Source organism: Psammomys obesus, unplaced genomic scaffold, assembly GCF_907164565.1.
Source record: "Psammomys obesus unplaced genomic scaffold, mPsaObe1.curated_primary_1811, whole genome shotgun sequence".
NCBI classification, from domain to species: Eukaryota; Metazoa; Chordata; class Mammalia; order Rodentia; family Muridae; genus Psammomys; species Psammomys obesus.
The window spans coordinates 7758777-7785694 of NW_026596166.1; the positions used below are offsets into that span (position 1 = coordinate 7758777).

A 26918-nucleotide genomic window follows, 5' to 3' on the forward strand; every position below is an offset into this window, starting at 1 on the left:
AAGCCTAAACGAATACCGGGGGGCGAACATACACACCATTGAAGGTTTAAGAATGTCCCTGCGGTCGATACAGAAGTTTAAAAACACACCTCAGGAAATATGGCTGCCTGTGGGTTCTAGTCATCCAGAGACTTCTTGCAGGACGCTGTATGCAGGGTCACGAAGGAAAATTTCCAGAACGTTCCGTCTCGCCGGGCCCTCCAAGTGCCCACTCGGCTGTTTCTTGGGGCTCTAGAAGCGCTGGCTGGGAATTCAGTAGTTGACTGAAGAGACTCCCCCGTCTCCCCACCCGTGTTTCTCTTTTAAGAATGCTGTATTTGAAAGGTGCTTACCCTATAGTTTTACGGATGGCTTCTGAAAGTGTTATTATTCGTTTATTTTACACAGTGTCCAAGATGAATGACAACCTGTTCGTCAGTTTGGACAGGCTTTTGTTAGAATTTGGTAGGTATAAAATGAAAATAAAGAAACACAAGTGGCAATTTGTTTTTAACATTTGGCATCTAAAGTTGAAGAAAGAAATCACAAAATAAATGTTTATTTCAGTTTTTCAGTATGAGCAAGACATAAGTACTAAAGAAGATCTGATTCAAAGAATTAATAGTAAGTAGTTTTGCATGAGTTAAATATTTTAGTCTTTTTATTTTATATAGCATGATGCATAATTACACTGCTTAGGGCAACTTATAGGTTGTTCGTTTGTATGGAAGAGCCAGGGTTAATAATTGAAACAGTGTTGTAATGATAAATGTTTGTATTCAACGTCATTTTGTGAAGGATTTCTCAGAAATAATCCCTTATACACAGCTCATATATACCTTTTTTCCCCTTTCAAATAACAGTCATTTCAAATATTTGAATTCTTATCTCTAGAAATAACCAAAAATTAGAGGTTGGCAAATGGCAAGTTTCCAGGAAGAATGATTCTGAGAAATAATAATTAAAATAGCAGGGTAAATGAAATAAATGCAATGTTTGAAATCCTCAAAATGGCTTTAGTTCTGTTAATGTCTTAGTATTCTAAAAAGAAGTTTTTTATCTTCTTTGCAGTCAAAAGGAAAGAATATTAAGACGTTATTTCAGGGCTAGAGAGATGGTTCAGTAGTTAAATGCTTTTGTTGCTCTTGTAGAAGACCCAGGTTCAGTCCCCAGCACCCACATGGTGACCCACAACTTCCTGTAATTCCAGTTTCAGGGATTGGAACACTGCCTCTTCTAGTCTCCATGGACAAATATAGCACACCTGTACCTGTGAACACTCATATACAAACAATTTTTAAAACACTGTTCCAACTTCTAAAAGAAATTGTATATTTTTATCTTATGTTTGATCATAAATAACAAGTGTGTTGGTATATTTAATAATTGATGTGCATTGGATGAAATTTCACACTTGTCAAAAACACATTTAGTAGTATCACTAATGAGTAATGTTTACATGGATTCATAGCGTCACAAAATAATGAGCTTTAAATGCACTTTGATTTAGCCCTTATTGTAAAAGAGAGGGGCAGGGATATTTGTTTTTGCTTAGTCTTATGTTCTGCTTAGCTTCTGGATCTAGGAATAGGCCTGACTTTGGTTCTCTTGATTTTCAGTATGGAGGCCTGTCTCTTAGGCCTCTCTTCCTTTCCACTTTCTATTCTCCTCCTTTTAGGCATGTTGCCATATACTTTTGCTTTTCTGGTATATTTGTTTATTTTGAATTTATGTTTTCTAGTTAAATAAAACAAATATTTCCTTTTTCAGAATGCTTTGAAAGTATTAAAGAAAACAAAGCGAATGTTTCTAAGATACGTGAAGCTATAAACAAAACAGATGAGGAAATTGCTTACTACTATAAACATAGTAAAGAAATCAGAGACAGATGTAGTAAGTAAGTATTTGACAGAAGTGAACTTCCATTAATTAACGTTTCTATTTTTACTCAAGGTCTCAGGGTTTGTAGCAGAAAGTATTGGCTGAGGAATGTAGCTCAGTGATAGAGCCCCGCCTAACATATACAAGGCCCTTTTTTTTCTGATTACCACAAACGAGCAGAAATCCTATTTTAAAGGAACAGGGTTTCTCTGTGCTCCTTCTCTTCCTCCCCTCCCCTTATCTTCCTCTTCTTTTCCTTCCCTTTCCCTCCTGGGAATTGAACCCAAGGCCTTGTACATTCTTCCCTCCCACTAAACTAGACCCCAGGTCCCAAGTTGGCATCCATATTAGTAGAATAATTAAGTCGAATTGACTAGTTATATGGCATTGCAGAAGGACTTACAGAAGATTCCACAGAAAAACAGAAGTAAGGGTTATAAGAGCTCACTACTTCGGATCTACTTAGTCTAAACACAGAGTTTTGTAAACTGAGAGTATGGGCACATGCTTATATCCTAGCGCTGGGAGACAGAGGCGGAAGAATCAGAGTACAAGGTTGTCCTCAGCTACATAGAGAGTTCCAGGCCAGATTGCAATATATGAGATCCTGTCTACATACAAACAAACAAATGTTTTTGAGCATAAGCTTGGTATGTAAAATTGATTTTAAATAAGCTTGAAGTAATTTTGATCTTCGGCTTTTCAAGGTCACAGATTTCTGTAAGAATTTAACCCAGGGAGTAAACAGGTGGCCCAGCAGTTAAGAACAATCACTGCTTTTGCAGAGGCCCAGGGTTCAGTTCCCAGAGCTCACACAGTGGCTCACAACTGGCTGCAACTCCAGTCTCAGGGGATCAAATGCTCTCTTTGCCCTCTGTGGGCACTGCATGTATTTGATGCACAGATTGACATGCAGGCAAACCACTCATACACATTTAAACAAATGAATCTAAGAATTTCAAGATAGAAGACTTCTTTTAAGAAATATATCTTTGGAGTTATTTACTCAAATCTTATTTGTTTGTTAATTGAATTGATTTTCTTGTTTAACATTTTCAAGTACGAAAACACTGTATATAACTAATATCCAACAATAGGGGTTTCATTAATTTAGGTACATACTTACTACAGAACATTTAACAGTCAATGAAATTATAACATGTATATTTAATATGGAAAGAAGTTAACAGTATATTACAAATTGAACCGAGCAGATAATAAAACACCATTTATAGTATAAACCCAACTAATTATTATATACCTATTTCCAATTAGGAAAATCCAGAGGTTCTATATCAAAATATTTGTAGTGAATATTTTCTTAGTGATCACTGTGAGCATATTTACAAATATTGTAAATGCACATAGTGTATGTATATGTACTCTTTGAACTTCTAATTTTATTCTGGAGAATATTTTCTAAGAATTGATCACAAATATAGAGAAATATTTATGTATAAGTTCTGCTCAGCAAATGATAAAGGAGGATAAGTTGCTATATTTTAATATGATCTCAATAATGTTAAAATATTATAGTAAAATCTGGATATATCTTATTAAAGTACTAATACTAGTTACTTATTATTGGGTAAGTATAATAATTGGATAAAATAATGTAGTTATTTTTCTATATGTACTTTTCTGTACTTACAGAATGGGAATGCTTAATTTTTAAATTTGAAAAAATATTAGAAAACAAATTATTCAAATACTATTTAGAACAGAGCTGCTGTGGTATATAGCAGTTTTAGCTTTTTTTCATATTGGCAATATTTTTCAAATTGTATAATAAAACAGACAATTTAAGTTAGATATTCATTTTATTCTTACTGTTTAATTTTGCGATTAATTTTGGCATAGTTTCTTTAATCTCCTAAGTGTCCAAGGAGAAAAAAGCTTTTCTTTAGCTCTTGAGAATTTACTACTGAAGAATTTCTTTGCCACAATTAGAAAAATGTGTTGAGAAAGGATGACTAATATTGGAGCACTAGTACAAGAACATTAATAGACTATATAATAGAAACGTCATAGCAGTCCACAGTCCAACCTGTATTTTTCTAGTAATGAGAGCAAATTTTATGTAACATATAATGAATACTAATATTTGAGTGTATGTGCATGCGAATGTGGATAGTGGTGGTAATAGGATATGACCATATTTTTTTAATGTGAACTTGTTTTCTCTAGAAAGAGAAAGACTCATTGTTCTTCAAATGATTGCATTCTTATTTATTCTTAACTCATCTCACTATATTTATTTTTAAATTATCAGTTTATTATTTCGAGATGGTAATCACAGCTATTTTTTTTCATAGCTGGAAGCCAATATGCAATGTTTTTCATAAACATGAAGATTATGTGCAAGAACAACTTACTGCTTGCCAAGAAACCTATGAAAAAGACAAGTACAGTGATTTATATATTGTATATTAAGTCTGGCATTTCCATAAATTAGTATTATCAGGACATAATGTAAGAATGGTAATTGAAAATGTAGCAGATTTGTATTCTGAGAGTTTTAAGTAAATGGGTCCTGTGTGCCATTGTAGCTCTATTTATTATAAATCTCCATTTAACTTTGTGTGTGTTTATTTTTTCAGATATAAACTTTCTCAGCAGCAACTATTGTAGCAGAATCCTTCAAATAATTATCTTATAGAAAACCATGTAAAGGAATAATTATATGTTGAATTAAATGCTCATGAAGATTTGGGGGTACTGACTATTTTGGAATGCTAGGAATTATATTAATATAATTGGGTGGTTAATTATATTAATATAATTAGGTTAGCAGGTGAAATAATGGTATTCATTATGGCATGTTCACACGTGTGTCATACCTTGCTCTCATTTGCATACCTTCCCTCATTACACCCTCCTGCACTCCCTCCCATTCTTCCACGGGTTATCCCTTTCCCCTGCTTTTTAAAAACATTACTGTTTCCCATCTACCTTAAGATTTCGTCCTCTTCTCTCACCTCTTTCTCCTCTTTCCAGTTTTGTTATCCACACATACACCTACATATAAAGACACACACACAAATTTAAAATAGATTCTATATATAAGGAACGTGCAATCTTTTATTTTCAAAAAATGAGCCCTAAAAGAAGTAGAGATGAACATTAAAGATTTGGACTCACTGTCATTAGGAATCATGAAAATGTAAGATTTCTCAAGGAAATGTATGGGTCAAAAGTAGGAATATAAGGTTTGAATGAAAATAGCCACACAGGCTCATAAATTTGAGTACTTAGTGGACTGTTTGGGAAGGATTAGGAACTGTAGTCAGTAGGCACTGGCTTTGAAGTTTCAAAAGCGCATTCCTTTCCCAGTTGGTTCTCTCTCTGACTTGTGCTTGTGTATGACATGTGGGAGCTCTCAGCTGTTGCTCCAGCAGCTTGGCTGCTGTTTCCATGATGGTCATGGACTCTAACCCCCTGGAACTATTAGTCCCCTATAAATTTATTCTTCTATAAGTTGCCTTAGTTATAGTGCCTCTTCACAGTAATAAAAAAGTAACTAAGTGAAGGAGGAAGCTGGAGTGCAGTGGGGGTGTGGGGGTGTCCATGTGCTTGTGTGCTTATAGCATCTCAGGGTAATTCATGGTCATTTAAGAATTTTTAAAAAGATTTATCTATTTACTTAATATGTAGGTTTTTTGTTTTGTTTTGTTTTTGCCTACATTTATGTCTGTGTATTCCAAGAATAACTGGTGTCTCTGGAGGCCAGAAAAGGGTGTCAGATCTCCCAGAGTTGGAATTATAGAGAGTTGTAAAGTGCCATGTGGGTCTTGAGAATTGAACCTGAATGGAACCTTGGAAAAAACAGCCAGTGCTCTTAACTGCTAAGCTATCTCTCTAGCCCCAAGTTTAAGAATTTATTTTTAAAGAAAAATGTTTCTATGGGAAGATTAAGCAAATCAATCCAAATATATATCTTTTTATAGTGTTTATTGTGGATAACTTTTCAAAGTAAACAGAGATACTTAAGTGGAAACAGTTGTTTGTTTTCTAAACCAGGCATGTAGAATAATTTGAATTGATGACTCAAAACAGACATTTTAAAAAGAAATGAAGTTGTGCACCAACCATTTTGTCTGCCTTCTCCACCTCATTTTCCAGACATGGTTTCACTCTGTACCCTCAATTTGTGATAGCCTACCCTTTCTTTAAACTTTAAATCCTTTAATGTCAGTTTACCAGCTGCTTACTTCTAATCTCCTATTCCTGTCCAAACCTTCAGGAAAACTAATATTGCTACTAATAGGTGAGATAATAAAGACTCTTCTTGAATGATAACTTAGGGAAGTTATGTGGTCAGCCAGAATTACTATATAGAGTATGTAAAGAGTGGGCATAAATATATTATATGAACAAGATGGATGTATGCTAATCTCAAATGGTATGTTATCTTTCTTAAAGGTATTTCTCTATCCCCTTATACTATTTTCCCTAGTTACTACAAGTGATAGTGATTAATTAGTAAATACACAGAGTTTGAAAAACAGCTTATTTAGGGGCTCAACTTCTGTATCTTGTTAAAGAGGGCAGAGTTTAGTAATGTCTTCTGGATAGGACAGGACTGCCACAGTTATGAACAGCAGCTGTGGTTGCCTGCACACTATTGAGCCAGTCAGTATTCTAGCTTAGAGTGGGAAGGGGATTCATGAGCCCCACCCATAGCTGAGGAGCTCTGGAGAGTTGATGGCCTCTGTGGATGTGGAGAGTCAGTTTTCTTTAAGCGGATAGCTTCTGGTAGGTTAACATGCTCCAGTGGATACCCACACCCAGAAATATATGGGCAGTGCGAATTGGACTTGACGGGTAATAATTGACAAAAAGAGAACACAAAGTTGGGGATGATGAGAAAATGGGGATAGAGCTGTGAGGAGTTAATTGATTAATTAATTAATACGATCAAAGTACATTGCATGAAATTATCAAAAAATGGCATTGAAGTGGTAGGGATGGACGATAAATTGAGGATTAAGGAGTACAGTTACTAACTCAGGTAATAAACAGGTATGATGGAAAAGTTAAAGGGAGTGAAAAACAGAATATTAAAGGAAATGAGTAAATAATTGCCATTTGTGCTTAATAGAATAGACTTTAATAGATGATATTTGCTAAGTTTGTAGATTTCTACATACTTTCTTTTAATTTTAACAGAAAAATGTATCATGGTTGTATATGTCAGTATGAAGATGTTTTGAAACAATATCAACTGAAATACAAAGAAACAAGTTTTTCATGTAAATATTATGAGAAGAAAAATGAACATGATGAAATTCAAAATAGAGTGTTGGCATGTACAGAACAACTAAAACTGAATGAAACAATTCTTATGGAATTCCTAGGTATTAAAAATTTTTATATACTGCTTTAGTTACAGCATTTTTACAACGAAAAGAATATAATCATTCTCAACTACAAATTTGTTTTACAGTGCCTGCTCCTTTTCCAACTCTTACGAAATGGACATTACACATGTATCCACAACAGATTTTTCACTTGTAATTTCATTAGATAAGTATAATTTATGTTTTTAATTGTTAATATGTTTTTATGTTGAGAATCTCATGTTTTTGCTTTTTAGCTTAAGTCAGATTTTAAAGATCACTTTAAAAGTCTTCTGGGATTAGTTTTCATATATGCTTGTGTGATCAAAAAAAGTAATTTAGGAGAAAAATGAAATGGTATAGGCATCTGGCTTTACGTGGCAACCAAATGATGAAAATTTTTTATCTTTGTCTTTTAAAAAGTTTTAGATGGATTGATTATTAAATACTCTTTGGGACTGAAAGTAGTAAGGAAGTGAGTCATAAATGCTCATTTTGAAATGTATTGGTGCCTGTTCTGTGCTGGGAAATACTGCAGTTACAGAACTCCCTTGGAAAAAAACCTTGAAGTTTAGCATGGGAAATAAATACTTAAATAAATCTGATAAGTACCACTATAATAGATAGTTAAGTAATTCTTAAATTGTTTAAGTCTCACCTGTTTGTCAGAGAGATCTCCCCTAATGATGAACTTAAAACTTTAATCTTCTTTCAACCTTTAGAATCCTTTATATGCTTTTTTATCGGATTATAATTCCACTGTGCTGTCTTCTCTATGCTTGTTTTGTTCCCATTCTCTCCTAAACCATTTTTTTTAATGCTTCTACTACTTGCTTTTTCTGTGTTTTGTTTTTAGACTATTATTTTTATGGGTTGTGCGTTAAATTCTCAGTGGAAAGGGTCAAAGATTGGTAGATAGTGCGATACAACTGGAAGTTAAGGAGTTGGGTATAAATCGGGATGACATGCAAAGTTTGAATGACAGAGAGGTAGATGGAGGTGGGAAGGGCTGAAGACTAGGGATTAAGTATTTATATGTAAAATTTTAAATAGATACTTTTGATAATAACACTTGATAGAACCTGATGTTTTGTGTTGTAGCATACAAATCATATAAGTTACAAGGTAAAATAGGAAAGGACTAATAAAGTTTTCTGAGTTTCATTCATCGTTTACTATTCTACTCAGTTCTTTGTTCTCCTAAATAGATTGTTCACTAATTTAAGAAATTTTATTATTTAACAGCCACATACTGAGAAATACTCTATATTGTTAATCTAGTTCAAGCAGAAAGTCCAAATGGAAGGGTTTTTTTTTAAGTTACACAGGATACATTGATGACCTTCATGGAAAAAGGAAAGGGAAACTGAATAGATTTTTAATTGGCTTTGGAATAAATAAATGATAGAAACTTAAGTTAAATTTGTATTTGAATTTATTGTGTTTAACTAGTTATACCAAATGATATGATGAACTTGCATAGAAAAAGATCAAAATTGTACCTTGTAAAAATATTTTATTGAACTGCATAAATCTTTAATTTTAACACTTTAGGGAAGCAGAGACAGGTGGATCTCTGTGAGTTCAAGGTCAGCCTGGTCTACAAAATGAATCCAGGACAGTCAGGGATACATAAAGAAACCCTATCTTGAAAAAACAAAAACAAATAAACTTTTTAATGAAAGAGAAAAATCCTAACAATTTTTCTTGATAGAATGTTATTTTTAAAGTTCATTAGTATACTATAGTAAACTGATTATATTAGTCAGATTTTTGTTTTCAGATAGCAGTAATCATTATTTCTTTTGTAGAGCATGCATGTAAATAGTATATATTAACTGTATAATAAATGTAAAATTTATTTCACGCCTGTTCCTTAACATAAAAAGAGTTAATTTGAGATACAAAACACAAGATATTCTTAAATGTGCCAACAATTTTACCAAAAGATCATTTGAATTGGAGAAAGAAGCAGAAGATATAGAAATAGAAATTAATTCTTTAAACAAGGTATATATTTCTGTTTTGATATATTGTTAATGTATAAATATGTGATAATGTTAGTCTACAGTCTTAGAAGAACTGTTTTTAAAGGCAGTTTAAATATGGACAAAGGACAGTTTTTCTTGCTTTAGGGAAGCCAAAATGTATTTCAGGTTCTGAATTTATTAACTCTTAGATTTTTTGGGGAATACTTTGGATTTCTTTTGAGGTCTGAGTAAACCAAGGACTATGCATGGAGATAACCTAAGACCTCTGCACAGATGTAGCCCATGGCAGTTCAGTATCCAAGTGGGTTCCATTGTAATAGGAACAGGGACTGTCTCTGACATGAACTGATTGGCCTGCTCTTTAATTACCTCCCCCTGAGGGGGAAGCAGCATGACCAGGCCACAGAAGAAAACAATGCACCCACTCCTGATGAGACCTAATTGACTAGAGTCAGAAGGAAGGAAAAGAAGATCTCCCCTATCAGTGGACTTGGGGAGGGGCATGCTTGCAGAGGGTGGAGGAAGGGAGGGATTGGGACGGGAGGGGAGAGAGAACTACAGGGGGATACAAAGTGAATAAAGTGTAATTAATAAAGAAAAAAATTAAAAAAAATCAGGTGTCCCTAGGTATGTAGGTTTATTTCTAGATTCAATTCCATTGATCAAAAAAAAAATATGAAGAAAGAACAAGTTATAACTTAAATATGAGAAATGATTTATTTTGTTTGGTGAATGATCAAACCTGGGCTTGTTAGACAGACAAATGAATAACAGAGTACACCCTCAGCCAGAATTTAAAGAAGTATATCTGAAAGAGAGAAAAAAATAGTAGTTTAGCGATTTAATCTGGAAAAACTTATAATTATAGCTTATAATATAGAGAGATAGGATAAACATTTAAATTAATTTATTTGTATGAATGCTTTTTTCTGTATGTATGTGCACTACATGCATGCCTGGTGCCTGTGGAAAAGACATCAAAGACCCTAGGGCTGGAGTTATAGATCCACTATATAAATGCTGGAAACTGAACCTGAGTCCCGTGTAAGAACAGGAAGTACTCTTAAACATTAGTCATCTCTCTGGCTATGACATGGCAGTTTTCAGTAAATACTAGCAAAAATACAAATCCGAGTTTATAGAAAAAAAATATTACTTAAGAAAAATATGTATGTCTGCCTGCTCTGAAGGTAGTGTGTGTGTGTGTGTGCGTGTGTGTGTGTGTGTGTGTGTGTGTGTGTGTGTGTGTTTTGTGTACATGGAGGCCAGAGGTCAGCATTGGCTATCTTCCTCAATTCTCTTCACCTGAGACCAAAGCTCATCCATTTAACTTGACTGAGTGGCCAGTGAGCTTGAGAGATGTGTCTGTCTCCATCTCCCCAGTATTGGTGTTAGTTACAGGCTCATACCCTTCTCCCTGGCTTGGATGTAGGCACTGGGGATCTGAACTGAGGCCAGTATGCCTTCAGGGTGAGCACCTTGCCTACTAAGTTACCTTTCTTCCAATTCCAGACAGTGCGTCTGCCATAGTCTACTAGATGCAAGAGTTACAAGTGTGAGCCACCTTGAAGTTAATCCTTGTTTTTCTCATTTTTTTAGCGGATGGCAAGACTTCTTGAAAGCAAAAAAATTTCAGAATCTCTAGAAGAAAAGAATAAAAATACAGAGACGAGAAAAGAATTTAAAGAAAGGTATAGGTAAACTTTAAAATGATTTTTAAGTGAACAGATATTCTGCATCTAAAATTTTTTGAGTCTATTTGAAATAATTTTATTCAAGATATTTTCTATTAATTTATATGAAAATATTATTTTTAAATGTTATGAACTAATATCTAAAACTGCTTATTGTTTAGGAAGACCAAAGATACCATATAGTAAGAAACAGCACACTGTTCTACAACCTGTCAGTGTGTAAAAAATTTATCCAGCTTCTGTTGGATATCACAGTTATAAAATGGAATAAACAATGGAGAAGCAATGTTTTTACCTTTTTCACTTTACTAAATACTAGCTGGACTGGATCTTCCTTTACCACAGAGAACAAAGATGAAACTCTTTTAAATCTGTAGCGTACTATATTTTTATTTATCCTTAAATAAATGAGGTATTAAAACACATTGATTTTACCTGTTATTGTAGGAGAGAAAAATACATGTATTACTGTTACCATTTCTAATCAATTTCTTTTGGTTTCTGCCTATAACCTATTTTTGTTTGTTCTTAAATTTCACTCCTCAGACTGTATTACTTTTATCCTAATTTTTTTCCAACATATTCTCCACACCCCCCCCCCAAGTTAATTTCCCTGATCCTACTAATTTGGAACTGTTATGCTGATGCATCTACTCCAACATATTACCTCAGGAGAGTGTGTTGTTAATTTTATGATGAAATTGATTAGGGAGTTTGCAAATATATAGACTTTCATTTTATAGACACTTGAATATTATACAAACTTTGTATATTATCAGGAACTTACAGAACTACTTAGCCATTTTTAACTCGGTAAATATTTTACCATTCGTGTTTTTGCTTACCATAGTTTCAGTTACTCATGCCCAATTGTGGTTTAAAAATATCACATGGCAAATCTAGAAGTGAAGAAATTGAGCCAAGGTGTGGTACATGCCTTTAATCCCTTCCACTCAAGGGACAAGAAGCAGGCAAATCTCTGAGTTTGAGGCCAGCCTGCTGTACAGAGCTAGTTTTAGGACATCCAAGACTACATAGAGAAACCCTGTCTTGCAAAACCAAAAATAAAATAAAATAAACAAATTGAACACCATTCTGAATAGTATGATGAAGTTCCATGCCATGCTGTTCCTTACCACGTAAGGTGTGAGTCCTTCCTTTGTCAGTGCTATATCCACTCCCTGCCTCTTGTTGCTTAGTATCTATCTCAGGTACCAGATCAGCTGGGTATCAGATCAGTGTGTATGCCAGGGTAACCCTTCTTTTTAAAGTGGCTCATACATATACGAGTCGTAATGCTAGCAATTGTGATAGGCCAGAGAGATGCTATAAAGCGTTTTCTTTAAGTGATAGTTCTCAACTTAGGGAAAGAAAACAACAATTAGATTGATTGTTAAGATCTATGATATTAAATTTATCTGTGAAACTCTGAAGAAGGAAGAAATAAACGCCACATTTACTGTCATACCTTAATGCAGAAGTTACAGAAAGTGTTCAATAAGTGCTTGTTAAGACAGAAAAGACATTAAGTATATGTATTTTTTCTGTGTATAGGGAATGATATAATATGTATGCGCTTCTACTGGTTATGGTTTAAGCATCCATTGAGGGTTGGGGACCATAGAGTATATCTTTTGTTCACAGAGGGAGAATAATGTGTTTTTGATAAATGTTTGTACTCATTTGATTTAGAAAAACTCAGGAAAGTTATTATTACAGTAAAAAGGTTAAAAGACACATTTATGAATATAGTATTGTTTTAAAATTTTCATGATAGTTGATTTGTTTCTAAATAATAATTTTTTTTTAAATCTGGAGTACTCTGAAATCAAAACACATTATTTGTAGTAAAAGTGTTTAAAATGGTTTTTATCTTTTAAAATTATTATGTTTAAAAGGAAGTGTGTGATATAGTGAGAAGAACATTGGGCTTAATCAGTATTGGTACTAATTACCAAGTAATTTAATAATAGTGATAAAAATCTGTTAAATGCTCTGCAAGCCTAATGTCATGATCTATAAAAAGTAAGAGTTGCAACTGTATCGTTTCTAAAAATCCCTTCTGGGTTTAAATTTTAATTTTTACTTAGCTAATACTGAATGTAAACTCTTATTTTCAGAATTTTTGAAAAAGAGGAGCATGTATTGAACAGAAACTCTCGAAATAACCAGTTGTTACTGCCGTGTGAATCTCAGAATTTTTTAAGACTAATAAAGGTGAATTCTTCAGAACCAAGAGTTACAGGTATAGAATTTATTTATTATTCAGAAACTTCATTTTTACAGAGAGGAAATAAAAAGTAATTTTAGTTATCACTTGGCGTAACCAAGGACAAACAATACTGAACACCTGTAGACATGAGAGAGTACACATTAACTCTTCCTGAGGATATGACTTGTACTCCCATCTTTTCTTTTTCATTTTTGAGGAAATCATGTGTAATGTTTTAAAAAAGTATCCTAGTCTGGTAGCACAGATGTCAGACAAGGATGACTAGCTCTATAATAATGGGATAGGTGCTGTATGTATAGTTCTGGTCATTGAAATGTTTCAATCAGAATTCACTCAATATACTGCAGATTAGATTAATCACATTGTATACTTTGGCTACAGCGTTTTAATTTTTCTTCATTAATATCATTAGTCTGGTTTTTTTAAATAATTAATTTTAAGACAGTAGTTTGTTACTTGGGCATTTTGTCATTTCACATTCATGATTATGTAATAACTAGTGTATAGTAAATTAAAAGTTTTGAAATAATTTCACATTTTAAGCTAAATACTCTTATAAACTTAATTTTTAAGGTATAAATTGTGATCAGATATTTGAGAAATGAGGGGTAGGGCTGGGTGTGTAGCTCAGTGACAGAGTGTAAGCTTAGCATATATGAGGCAATGAGTTTGAGATATTGTTTGGTTTTGTCTTTGGAATTAATTTGAAATAATACATCTAATCTAGATAAAAAAGAAGAAAGTTCAGTCAGTCAGTCAAAGTTTGCTAGAAGTGACTTGAGACAAAAAGAAAATGATTCACAGGTATGCATTTCTGTTTTTAATACCATAAGTGATTGCATTAACTGAGATAATAAATGTAGGTAGGGCACAAAGATGTATGTTTGTGCCTCTGTATACATGAACGTTAAATTAGCCACTACTATTACCTCAGAGTCTAAAACATTTAAGAGTTTCAGTGTGGCTGGGTGATGGTGGTACATGCCTTTAATCCTCTTTAATCAAGAGACAGAGATAGGCATATCTCTGAGTTCAACGCCAACCTGGTCTACAGAATGAGTTCCAGGACAGTCAGGACTACACAGAGAAACCCTGTCCCAAACAACAATAAATAAATAAACAAACAAACAAAAATCAGAAAAAGAGTGTCAGTATGACATTCAATATAAACTTTCCCTTTATGACTAAATATGATATAAAATATTTTTTAAAATTACCAAGTCTGGTAGTTAGTATACTTCAAAACTTTTCAGAAATGGCTGCTAAAGCCTTCATTAATTACAGGACCAATTGTACAGGCTGCACCGACAGCACTGTTTCATAGGGATTTCTGTCACTAACAAAATACCACAGACAATTAGTTTACAAAGAAAAAAATGGGAGTCCCACAGCAATGTAGATTCTTGCTGTTGTTCTTAGTTGACTCCCAGAACGTGAATGTAAGATCCTATTGCTGAAGATGGCACACATTTCCAACATGAGACTTGGAGGAGTTGAGCTGGGATCTGACCTGGAAGTCACCCCACTGAAGACTAGTTTTCTTTGTATTCAAAGGTACTATTAGGGCTGCCAAGGGAGAAAAGGAAACAATAGTCTTCCTAACTATATAGCCTGCCAACCACAACATGGGTTGTTTATCTCTCTGCTGTATTCCCTTGAGGCAGTCTCTCACTGAACCTGAAGCTTGATATTTCAGATAAGGTGGCTGGCCATCCAGTTCCTGGGACCTGCCTGTTCTTGCCTCTCATGCACAATTTTTATGTGGATGCTGGAATTCAAACTCAGGTTCTTATGCTTGTCCAACAAGGGTACTTACTTCTGTAAGTACAGCCTTTTCCGTAGCCCTTTTTATTTATGTCTTGTCTACATCTATATCTATATCTACCCACTCTCTATATATCTAACTATATCTATATCTACCTATCTCTATATCTCTATGTCTATATATGTATATATTAATATATATTATATGTATAAACACGTATTTATATAATTTATATGTATATATACATTAATGTATATAGATAAGAGACAGGTATAGGTAGATATAAATATCTGTAAATAGATAGATAGAAATATATAGAAACTAGGGCTTGAAAATATAGTCCAGACTATATTTTCTCCTGCCTTTGCCTCACAAGTGCTGGGATTATAGGTATGAGCGTGCGCGCGCGCGCACACACACACACACACACACACACCACACCACACCACACCACACCACACCATTATCTCAACCAATTCTGAAGAATTGCTGTCTTGTTATAATGAAGGTCAAAGAAAAGAGCCATTTTCCCTGTTTGTAGTGATACACAGAGGCAAATAGATCTCTGTGAGTTTGAGGCATCTACATAGCACGTTCTAGGCCAGCCAGGACTACATAGTAAGACCCTGTCTGAGGGGGAAAAAAAAGGAGCCCTTTCCTGGGAAAACTAGGCTGCCAAGGGAAAAGAAGTTCACATATTTCCAAATTATTTGGGAGTTATAGAAGAAATCAAAGTAGAATTTATAAAATTTAGCAAAATACTATAAAACATGTGAAATGTAGAAAAACTGGCTCTCAGAGCAAAATGTATATTTAAAAACATTAGAAAGTGGAAAATATTAACTATCAAATATTTCTACTTAAAAATTCACACAATAGAAGTTAGTAAACAGGAGTCAAAATTAGTGAAATTAAAAGTTTGGGTTGATAAATCTGATCAAAAGCTAGTTTACCTTAAATACCAACAAAATTTCAGCAATTTAAACCATGCTCTCTACCCAGAACAAAAGAGACAAAAGGTAAGATAAGTGTGTTTATCTTCCAGATAAACAGAAGATCATCCTAAATATGAAGACATTTTTTTTTAGAATATTGAGAGAATACTATGTAAGACTTTTTATCACTAAATTTGGTATAAGAACAGAGTTAACAAATTGTAACTAAAAATAAAAATAAAAAAAAATTTGGTATAAGAAGAATATTTCTGTAAGGCAATTTAAGTTATAAACAGGCTGAAAATAAATAAAAGAAAAACACAAGTATATAGTATCCAGGGAAAACAAATGCAATCTCTAAAAGCTTTTGTGGTTTTTCTCCCTTACTCTTCTCCTAGCATATAGACTCAGGTGACCTCCATCAGATCTTTCAGGATTGCAACAGGACTGCCCAGCCTTGATGCTACTGACATGTTTTTGGTTTTTTGAGATAGGGTTTCTCTGTGTAGACTTGCTGTCCTGGAACTTGCTCTGTAGATCAGGCTGGCCTTCAACTCATATCCACCTGCCTCTGCCTCCCAAGTTGCTGGGGCGGAGCATGCACCACCGTGCCCAGCTGCTATTGCTAGTTTTGGCTGGATAAATTCTTCATTGTGGCTAGAGACCAATAATACCCTATTTCTATGTTAATGACAATCAAACGTATCTCCATACATGTTTAGATGTTTTCTGACAGCAAAATTGTCCTCAGTTGGGGGACCACTGACTTAAATAAAGTTCCTTAAACAATTCCAAAATACAGAGAAATTGGAGACTGTTTGGAAAATTATTACATCTGACCTGTTAGATAGCAAAGACAAGGATAGGGAAAAAATATGCAATCAGTTTTAAGAATGATCACAGCTATAAAAATCCCAAATAATTAACAAAGTAAATTTAGTAGAGTAACATTAATAGCATAATAATCATGGACACTTTGAGAAATGCAATTATTTCTGAAAATATGGTTCATTACATTTACAGATTAGTAAAACATTTTAGCAGCCAACCCCTTGGAACTGTAGTTACAGACTGTATGGTCTGTCAAGTAGGTGCTGGGAATCGAACCCAGGTCACTCTTAACTGCTGAGCAATCTTTCTAGCTCCATATGTATGTGTGATATTTACTGGGTGTAGATGTGTGCTTTGACATACATGGAGATCAGAGGCTGACTTTCAGGAGTCCGTTCTGTCTTTTACCATGTTGGTTCCAGGGATCAAACTCAAGTCATCAGGCTTGGCAGCCAGCACCTTTAACTGCTGACCCATCTCTGTGGCCCCAAGAGAAATTTCTAAAGAACCATAAGCAGATCCTTCAGGGGCTGCCAGCTATCAAAATATTCATCCACCTGTTCCTTGAAGAGTAAAATGTATTTCTTTGAGGCACAATTCACATGCTACAAAATTTACCACTTGAAAGTATAAGTTCAATGATTTCTTTTTAGCAAACAGGTTGCATAACTGTCATAACTGTCTGGTTCCAGGATAATTGCATCACCTCATATATTTTTAAAAGAACATAGAAATCAGGTAATTAATAAAGAAAACAATAATACCCATTTGATTAGCGAAAATGGATTAAGTTAAAATGTAAAATATTTACCTTAAGTGTAGCTACCACAAATAGTTATCATAGTTATCAAAAACATCAAATTATTCCTAAACCTTTTTGTTTCTCAGTATAGTTGCCTTTATGTTTTCTATGTGGTTATTTCAGTTAATGCATGTAGTTGTAGGTGTTGATAATGGTGGCGATTATGAAGATGAAATGCTAATGTAGAGATCCCTGTGGAGCTGTGATACATGGTTATTTTATATAGGCAATCTAATGCTTTTTTTTTTTTTTCAGATATTTAATGACTCTGGTATGGATAGTAATTCAAAATGTTCACGTGGTCCAGCTGTTAAAAGTTCACAAGGTTTTACTCAATTCAGGTAATTTTTAAAATTGAAAAAATACCAAAGGGTTGGGGTATAGCTCAGCACTAGTGTATTTGTGTGCTTTCAATGTGTAGCACTGCCTCCCCCAAAGAAAAGAAATGTTTTCATCTCTAGATAACTTGTAAATATTGACTATGAAATAATAAAAATTATGGTTTTTTTGTATTTTAGATTGAATCAATCAAATTACAGTCAATGGATTGAAAAAGGAAATATAGGTATTTGCTGTTCATATTTTTTCTAAATAATAAATTATCAGTTTTTATACTAAATAATTTGAATGTTTTCAAGTGTGACTGATGGATAGTACATATGTGGTTTAATAATACATTTTTATCAGAAAATAAAATTAATACATTTTCTTGTGGAAAATTTGGAAAACAAAGAAAAATATAAAGGAAACAAAGTATCACCCAGCATACATAACTGACATATATAGTCTTTTTTAAATAAACATGTTATTTTGTTATTTATCCTCCAAATTTGAATTGTACATTAAATGTAATTTATATCACATTTCCCTACTCAACAATATGCAGTCGTTACAAATAAAAAGTAATGACATGAGGTTATTCTTCATAGTATTAATGTTATTTGTAATGACTGCACAGTATTCCACTGAATGAACATAGCAGGTTTCAGTTATTTTCTCATCAAATATCTTTTTGTTTCCATTTTTGCAACTATAAATAATGCTTTCACATTATTTTATATTAAGTTTTGCTGCCTTGACTATTTTCTTTGACTGAACATCATAGAAAGTTCATAGGATATATATATGAATTTATCTTCACAAGATCAACTAATCATTGGAACTGTGGCAAACAATGGAAAATATTTATCTTGTCCAAATACCTGTATGTGGATATGTATGCATGGGTATGTAGTTACATAAGCATACACATGAATATCTGTTTGTATATCATGCAGCACTATGTAGATATTCTGGTAACCTATTAATGAGGCATAGTATATCTTGTATCAAGCTATATGGAAGTTCTCACCTTTCGACTCTTTTGGAGTTTTACAAGAGTCATTCTGAAACTACACCGTTTTGTAGATGACTCCATGGTTAGGAATACATCAGCTCTTCCAGAGAACTCCTGTTCAGTTCCTGGTACACCCAGTGACAACTTGCAGCCACCTGTAATTCCAGTTCCGGGGATCTGTTGCTCTCTTTTGGCTTCCTTGGTCTGGCACACATATGACATGCAGTCACATAGATACATATACATGAATAAAAGTAAATCTCAAAATGTTGTTGATATATACATTTTTCAGAATAGTTATATTCTATTTGCCTATTTTTCCCACTTATATATAGTTCAGTTGAAACAACATATGTATCCTATACAGCTGAATACTCTCTCTGCTTTCTTCTAAGATGAAAAGATATGCCTTTCCTGTTCATGTGACCTACTCCAGCTGTTTATAATCCTCTTCATAAGCTAAACCAATTGTATTAGACAAGGAGAAATAGCTAATCTCTTAAGAACAGTGCACCCTTGACATAGAGATGTTGGGAAATACATAGAACTGGCACAGTCCTACCTGTGTTGAGTGTGTAATGAGGCTTCCTACTCAGGAGGATATGTAATTATTTTAGAAAAAAAACAAAGACTTCGAATATTCTCTGAATCTATAATTTGAGGAAATTAATATGTGGTAAAAGAATGATAACTGTGATTTAAATTCAAGAGACAAGTGTGCAAAGCTTTCAGAAAATATAAAGATTAAGTCATGACTTGAAGAGAGGCATTTCTGATTTTTAAAGATGTATTTTTTACCTTTTGATTTATTTTTAATTATATATATGTGTGTGTGTGTGTGTGTGTGTGTCAGAGTATAAGTATATGCATTAGAGGGCAGGTGCCGAGAGAGGCCAGAAGAAGGTGTTGGATCACCTGGAGCTAGAGTTACAGTTGTGTTCCCTGAATAGGTGCTGGGAACAAAATTCATGTCCTCTGCAAGAGTAATATTCACTCTTAACCCATGAAGCCATCTTTCCAGCTCCCAAGATTAAGACTTCTTAAACAAGAATTAAAAGCCTAATTAATAAATTGATATTGGCTATATTAATATCAAGAAATTTTCTTTTTTCAAAAATACAGTAAAAAGGAAACTTAGAGATGTCTCAGAGGCTAAGAGCTCTTGTTGCTCTTGCAGAGGATCTGGATTTGGTTTCCAGTACCCACATGTCCCCTTATCACCACCTTAACTCCCAGTTCCAGAGGGGCGAACCCCCTCTCCTGGCCTCTGTGTGCCTGCACATGTTCAGTGGATGGACATGCAGGCAAAACACATGTAAAATAAAAATCTTTCAAAAAGTGTACAATAAAAAAGGAAAATGAGTCAGAGAGCCAAAGAATATATTTGTTATATAATATACAAAATTACCCAAAGAGTGATTCTAAAAAGTGTAAAGAACTTTTACAAATCAAGCAGTTTTATAAAAGCATACAACTCATTTAGAATATGTTGGAATTGAGGCTTGGGGGTTGCCTAGTAGGTAAAGCACTCAAGTAGGCAAATGTGAGGACCTCAATTCGGATTTCTGAAACTCACATAAAGCTGTACCCAGTAGTGTGCATCTGTAATGTCAGAGATGCTGTAGTGCTGTGGAAGGTGGTGACAGGACAATCCCTGGGAATTTGTAGGCCAGCTAGTATGGCATAGGTAGCCATTAAAAAGATGAAAGACAATAATTGACTGACTATCAGCACTGTCCTCTGACTTCTGCATGTGTGCATGTACACTCATACACATATACATGAGAAGATACAAATTTAAAACTTGGAAAAGAGAAATATGTGAATTGACACCTCAAAAGAAATTTTTCTTGCAGATGAACATGAAATGATTCTTAGGACATCATGGAAGTATAAAGCTACAGTGAGATACTGTTACACATCTACCAGATTAGCAAATCTAAAAAGTCTACCAATATTAATATTCATGAGAGTGTGGACCAATAGAGGCTCTTTAAGCTAGTAATATAAACTGTAATTAATAAATAATATTAAATAAAATTACATGTTAAAATTAACAAATAATATTGATTAATAAATAATATTGTAACACACAGGGATGTATTGAAACCACCCATGTTAGAGCTAATTTTCTGAGATTTCATGATTTTTACATTGGCTGGTTATCTCAGCAAAAATTGGTACAGCTATTTTGGAAAAGTTTGAGACCTGTTATTGGGAGATACATATACTCTGTGTCTCATAATTCCACCTTAGATATATACCTAGAGAAATAAAAATATGGAATATTTGTAGAAAGTCATTACATTGTTTCAAATGCCCATTTATTGTAGAATGTAGATTTATGGAATATTTACACCAGTAATGAGAAAACTGTCTATATTCAATGATATGGAGTAATCACACAAGAATATGCTAAACAAAAAGGGAGACATAAGATATATGTATATATAATTTTAGCATGGCATTTTAAAGCAGAAAAGGAAGATATTTAGGCGATAAAACATATCAGGGAATTATTATCACTGAAGTCAGGATAGGGATTACCTTCGAAGAAGAGGACATGGGAAACAGGACTTTTTGGAATTGTTCATGATGTTTCTTTATCTGGGTGATGTCCTTTTGTTAACTGTTAATTATTATATTTTGTGCTCTTATGTTTTGGGCAAAACCATATGAAACATTTTGTAAAAATATATTTACAAAATATGGTTTAATTTGGCTAAAGTAAATTGTTTAATTTCATAATGAGATCACACAAGTAAAATAACTTAATCATCAACCTATTAAATCTCATATAATAAATAGATGCTGAGTGTGGAGGAGATAAAGAGACAGTAAGACAACTAAGAGACTCAAAATGTGCTCCACAGGTAAGTCAAATGTTAGGTTCTTAGTTTCTAAGCAGAGCATCCTAATTTAAAAAATACTCTGAGTCCATTAAAGTTTTAAATTTATTACAATGAATATTCCTTATATAAGATGTTATTAGCTTAGGAGTCAGGTTCAAGGAATTTAGAAATTTTATTTTTCAGATTAAAAAAAAAGAATCCACAAAAGTTTATATGAACAAATACCAAAAGTTGTCACCAATAAGTGATGTTACATATTAAGATTGAACAAATTCATGATTGAAGAAAATAAATTTGTTTGGCAAGATTGATTTGCTATGGCAATTCAAGACCAGTGGATATGAAGGTATCTTGGTAATTTTGTATAGTGGAAAGCCTTGATGACAGATGCTAAACTACCAAGGGTTAAAATGAGAAATGATTAAGCAGTGTTCTACTCTAAAAGAAATACAGGTAGTGATCACATATTTTTTTTACAAGACCCAAATTGTATAATATTTGCCATAATCATATGTGATAAGTCTCTCATTCTCTCTCTCTTCCTCTCTTTCTCTCTTTCTCATGCTGTGTGTGTGCAAAAATGAGATAAAGGAAAAGTTAGTATTCTATTTCTCAATCTTTAGAAATAAAGCAATATACAAAATATAGTGGCAAAAAAATGGAAAGTCAGAGTAGGCAATTGTCTGTTACTATTCACCTGAAAGCACAGTTAGTTACTTGAGATAACTTATGAAGACAGATTTATTAGAGTTCATAGTCTGAGAGTTTATGATTAGTTGGTCCCGTTCCTTTGGGACAGTGGTAGCGCACACATCATGGCAGAAGTTCATAATGGAGTGAGACACCTCATCTATGGCCAGGAATTTTTTAAATAATTTATTTAATTTTATTTTACGTGCATTAGTGTGAAGGTGTCAGACCCATGGAATGAATTGGTGTTAGAGACAGTTATGAGCTGCCATATGGGTGCTGGGAATTGCACCCAGGTCCTTCGTAAGAGCAGACAGTGCTCTTAACCACTGAGCCATCTCTCCATCCCCAGGAATTCTTTTAAAGAAGAGATCCCACTTCCCCTCCAGAGCATGCCACTCACTGTGATCTAAAGAACTCTCATACCGTACCTCCTAAACTTTTCACTACCTCCCAGTATGCTAAGCTGGGGTAAGTCTGTAACACAGATCCAAATTATAGCATAAAGGAATAAACAAAATTGCTTAAAAGCAAATCTTCTTTTCAAGGAGTTAGAGTATAGTGTGAATTTTTTAAAAGAAAAAGTATTCTTCAATATTTTCTTTCAATTTCAGCATTTTTGATTATCATTTAATTATGTAGAGATGTAGCTGGAAGGAAGAGAATTCAGTTACAAAATAAGTGGTTTTCTAATTTTTGTGTATATGTGTGTGTGTGTGTATACACATCACTTCACCAGTTCTAATTTTACTTACCTGTGAAGTAATAACAGAATAAGGCGGCACATTCTACCTTATGCATTTTATGTGTGTTCTTTTAAGTAACAGTCATTGTTAAACATTTTTCTGTTACTTTCTATTTGCAGGCTGTATACATAGAACACTTTGGAAAGTCAATAGAAAATAATAATGTTGAAGAAGAAAGAGCTGAGAATTTTCCACAGACTCCTGAAACTCCTTTATTTCCAGTAACTCCTGAAGCTGTGAAGACACCTGAATTTGTGGAGAAAATACAGTTCCCTAAAAGCCCCTTCTTTGACATGTAGGATTTTTATTAATAATTCTAATTGAATTGTTTATACACTGAGTTATATAAGTAATTTATAGGACTAGTAAAGTATTTAATTAGAAGTTGGAAAGATTTTAGTGTGTAAGTATTTCGGCCATGAAAACAAGGGAGAGACTATGTACCCCTCCTCCAACACTTGTTAGTGTTCTAGACTCTACTCCCTGTTCTTTTATTTCTTTGTTTGGCTTTTTGTTGTTTGGGCTTTGTTGTTGTTGAAATGAAGGTGATAAAGATCCTGCATGTCCAGTATGTCAATATGGAGGTTTAAGGTTTTAAAAAGGATAAAAAATGTAGAAAAATTAAAAGTCAAGCTCAAGAACTACTGCCACATATAGTAGTTGTGGACTACTTACAGAGTAATGTTTTAGCAATCATTTTTTCATATATGTTGTGTATGAAGCAACAATTCCCATATTTTTAAGACTAAGTGTCTCTAATAGGAATATACAATGTTGAAAACTGCTGATTTAGGGTTTGCAGCCAAGAAAGTAGGGCTGCATTTAAACTTTGGGCTCAGTTCAGTCTGTTCCTTAACACTTAACCCTAAGTTCCTCTAAGACATAAATTAGATTTTACTTCATGTGCTATCTCTCACCTGTGTTCTACTTCCATATTTTAAATTGCTAGTAAAAATTTTATGTATGAATGTGAAGCATTTGACTCAAGCAAAATGTTCTTAAAATAGAACTTATCAAATCCTAAAATTTTGAACTAATGTATCATATTCTAAAACTCTAGATGAAAACATTATAATCTGTAAAGATATGTTATTAATTTATGATTATAAAGATAGCTGTGTCAGTATTGTCAGACTTATATATATTTGTTGGTGGGGCTGGAGAATGAATGTAAGGCCTCACTCATAGTAAGTACACACTCTGGCATCCTAAAAAATCAAAAAGAAAAACCCACTTTATAGAGCCCTACATATAAGCAGCTGTTAGGCACTTTATGCTGATGCTCCTTTTATATTAATGACTTTATGAATCATTGGTACACTATCATTTTTATTTTATAGATGAGGAAACAGTCATAGTTGATACAACCAGTTGGTGTTAAAGTTGAGTTATTTTTAGTTTGTTTTGATTTTTTTTTTTTTCAAGACAGAGTTTCTGTCCTGGAACTCACTCTGTAGACCAGGCTGGTCTCAACTCAGAGATCTACCTGCTTCTGCCTCCCGAGTGATGGGATCAAAGACATGTGCACCATTACCTGGCTTGAAGTTGAGATTTTAAACTTAGACCACTCTGGCTTTATATTATACACTGTCTTGTTTATTTATTCCAGATCATTTATAGTTCATCTTCTCTTCTATAACACTCTCTCATCTGACCTTTCATTAAAACATGTTTTGTGACTAGTTTTCAAGATCTTGAAGACTGTTAGAATTGACAGGTTGGATTTTGAATGTGAATTGCAGCATCTAAATTTCACTGGCCTCACTATCCTTTTAAGCAAATCACTTAATTTAAAGTTTAGAAAAATTTCAAAAATATTTGCTATAAAAGAAAATTATAATAATAGTTATTTTGTTTTGATGGATTGTTATGAGAAATAAATTACACTTATATAAGTAGCTAGACTAATGCTTGACACCGTGTGCTTAGTAAGTATTCACAATTATTATTTCCAAATTGGTTTTTATTTTCTTCATAAGTTTGTCACTTTAAAACCTACCTCCTCTCTCTCTGTCTCTCTCTCTCTCTCTCTCTCTCTCTCTCTCTTTGTCTTCCTTCCTTCCTTCCTTGCTTTCTTCCCTTTTTATTTGTTTTTTAAGACAGGGTTTCTCTGTGTAACCTTGGCTCTCCTAGACTCACTTTGTAGACCAGACTGGCCTTGAACTCACAGCAATCTGCCTGCCTCTGCCTCCCATATGCTGGCATTACAGACATGCCTTCCGTGCCCAGCAACTCCAACCTTTCTATACAAATGCCTACCTGTATGCCATTGCTTTTATCGCTTCCCAGCCTGTATTGTTTAATAATACGTTTATGACATTTGGGTGACTTTTAAATCTTTCTGTAACAGAACTAAAAATGTAGTACGTGAAGGACAGAAACAAAAGGATTCTCCTGGGTTTCCCTTTCTCATGAGTTATACTTCAAGATCACCTGGGCTGAATTTATTTGATTCTTCTGTATCTGATTCAGAAATCTCATCAGATCAGGTAAAGTGAAAACCAAATTTTATTTCTAAAAATTGTACTTTGGCGCTTCAGGCAATTTTCGTTCTTTAGTACCAAATGTTCTTGGGACAGAATATTTACAGAGGCAACTTTGAGAAAAAAAATGCTGTCGATGTAATTCAGTGGTATAGTGCTTGCCTAGTGTCCTTGAGGCATGGCTTTCACTTTCAGTGTAGGCAAAATTCTGAGTATTGATAGTAAAAAAAAAAAAGTTCCCTACAACCTTTACATTCTTAATTTCAGATGACCCAGATTCATATCATTTATTAAAAGAAAAGAAAATATTGAGATCAGAGAGACAATGCACCAGTTAAGATACTTGCTGCCCCTTCAAAGGACCTTAGTTCAGTTTCTAGCACCTATGTCAGGTGATTGACAACCATCTGAAACTTCAGTTCTAGGGTATCCAACAGACTCTTCTAGCCTCCAAGAACATCTGCACATACATGGCATATGTACACATACACAAAATACACATAAATAAGAATACATCTTAAGAGAGAAAAGCTCTGGGATATGGCTCACATAATAAGAGAGTACCTATCAAACATGAGGTCCTGAGCTTGATTTTCAGCACTCAAATCAAATTAAATTAAACAAGCAAAGCATAAATAACAACAACAACAAACACCCAAAAAAAATACCCAAACCAAATTACGATAAGGTTGATCTGAATTATAGTTAAAGGCAGATTAAAGTTAAATTGGTTTTCTGACTAATGTGTTACACATTTTCAATATAAAAATAAACTACGTATTCTTGATACATGTTATCAAGTTATATTAGTATTTTCAGCTGTATGTATGTATATGGCAACATTTCGTTAGTTAACTTTAAAAGATATGAAGAATCTTCACCAATGTTTCTACTTTTTGGCAATACAAATCAGTATAAGGTTTTTACTTATGAGTTTAGCAGCAACATTAAATCATGTGTTAGTAGAAGTACACAGTACAGTGTAGTAGTTAAACTAGACACAGAATCCTAGTCAGTTCTTGCACATCTAGAGTGTGTGGAAGTTGGTAAAATAATTTAATTTCCTCTGTTAAATAGAAGTAAAGACAGTGGCTACCATAGAGTTTATAAATATTAAATGAGTTTATACACAGAAAGCATTTTCAAAAGCATCAACTTACTAATGCTAAATAGTACAGATATAAGTATTTTCTTGTTATTGCTCATTTAAACAACCATACCTAGAAAGTTTATGTGGCATTTTTGTTACAATGTATTAAATTGAAAAAATTATGAATTTATTGATAGCTATGGTATTATACATTTTATAGTATGTAATGTGTTTAGCTTTTGTTGTTATCTATACATTTATTCTATAAGCA

At 33.6% G+C, this 26918-nt stretch overlaps 1 protein-coding gene across 1 annotated transcript in view; it reads left to right on the top strand.

The window, feature by feature from the left end:
• The first annotated feature begins 395 nt into the window (after positions 1-395).
• CUNH14orf39 (chromosome unknown C14orf39 homolog) overlaps positions 396-26918 on the top strand; it is a 33630-nt gene continuing 7107 nt past the window's right edge. The window contains exons 1-15 of the mRNA XM_055595551.1: positions 396-444; positions 547-603; positions 1750-1876; positions 4176-4265; positions 7030-7217; positions 7307-7349; positions 9089-9209; positions 10790-10881; positions 13005-13129; positions 13845-13921; positions 17706-17791; positions 17969-18015; positions 21595-21659; positions 23194-23369; positions 25419-25563. Of these exons, the coding sequence (XP_055451526.1) occupies positions 396-444; positions 547-603; positions 1750-1876; positions 4176-4265; positions 7030-7217; positions 7307-7349; positions 9089-9209; positions 10790-10881; positions 13005-13129; positions 13845-13921; positions 17706-17791; positions 17969-18015; positions 21595-21659; positions 23194-23369; positions 25419-25563 (1488 nt within the window). The remainder of the gene's footprint in view (positions 445-546; positions 604-1749; positions 1877-4175; positions 4266-7029; positions 7218-7306; positions 7350-9088; positions 9210-10789; positions 10882-13004; positions 13130-13844; positions 13922-17705; positions 17792-17968; positions 18016-21594; positions 21660-23193; positions 23370-25418; positions 25564-26918) is intronic.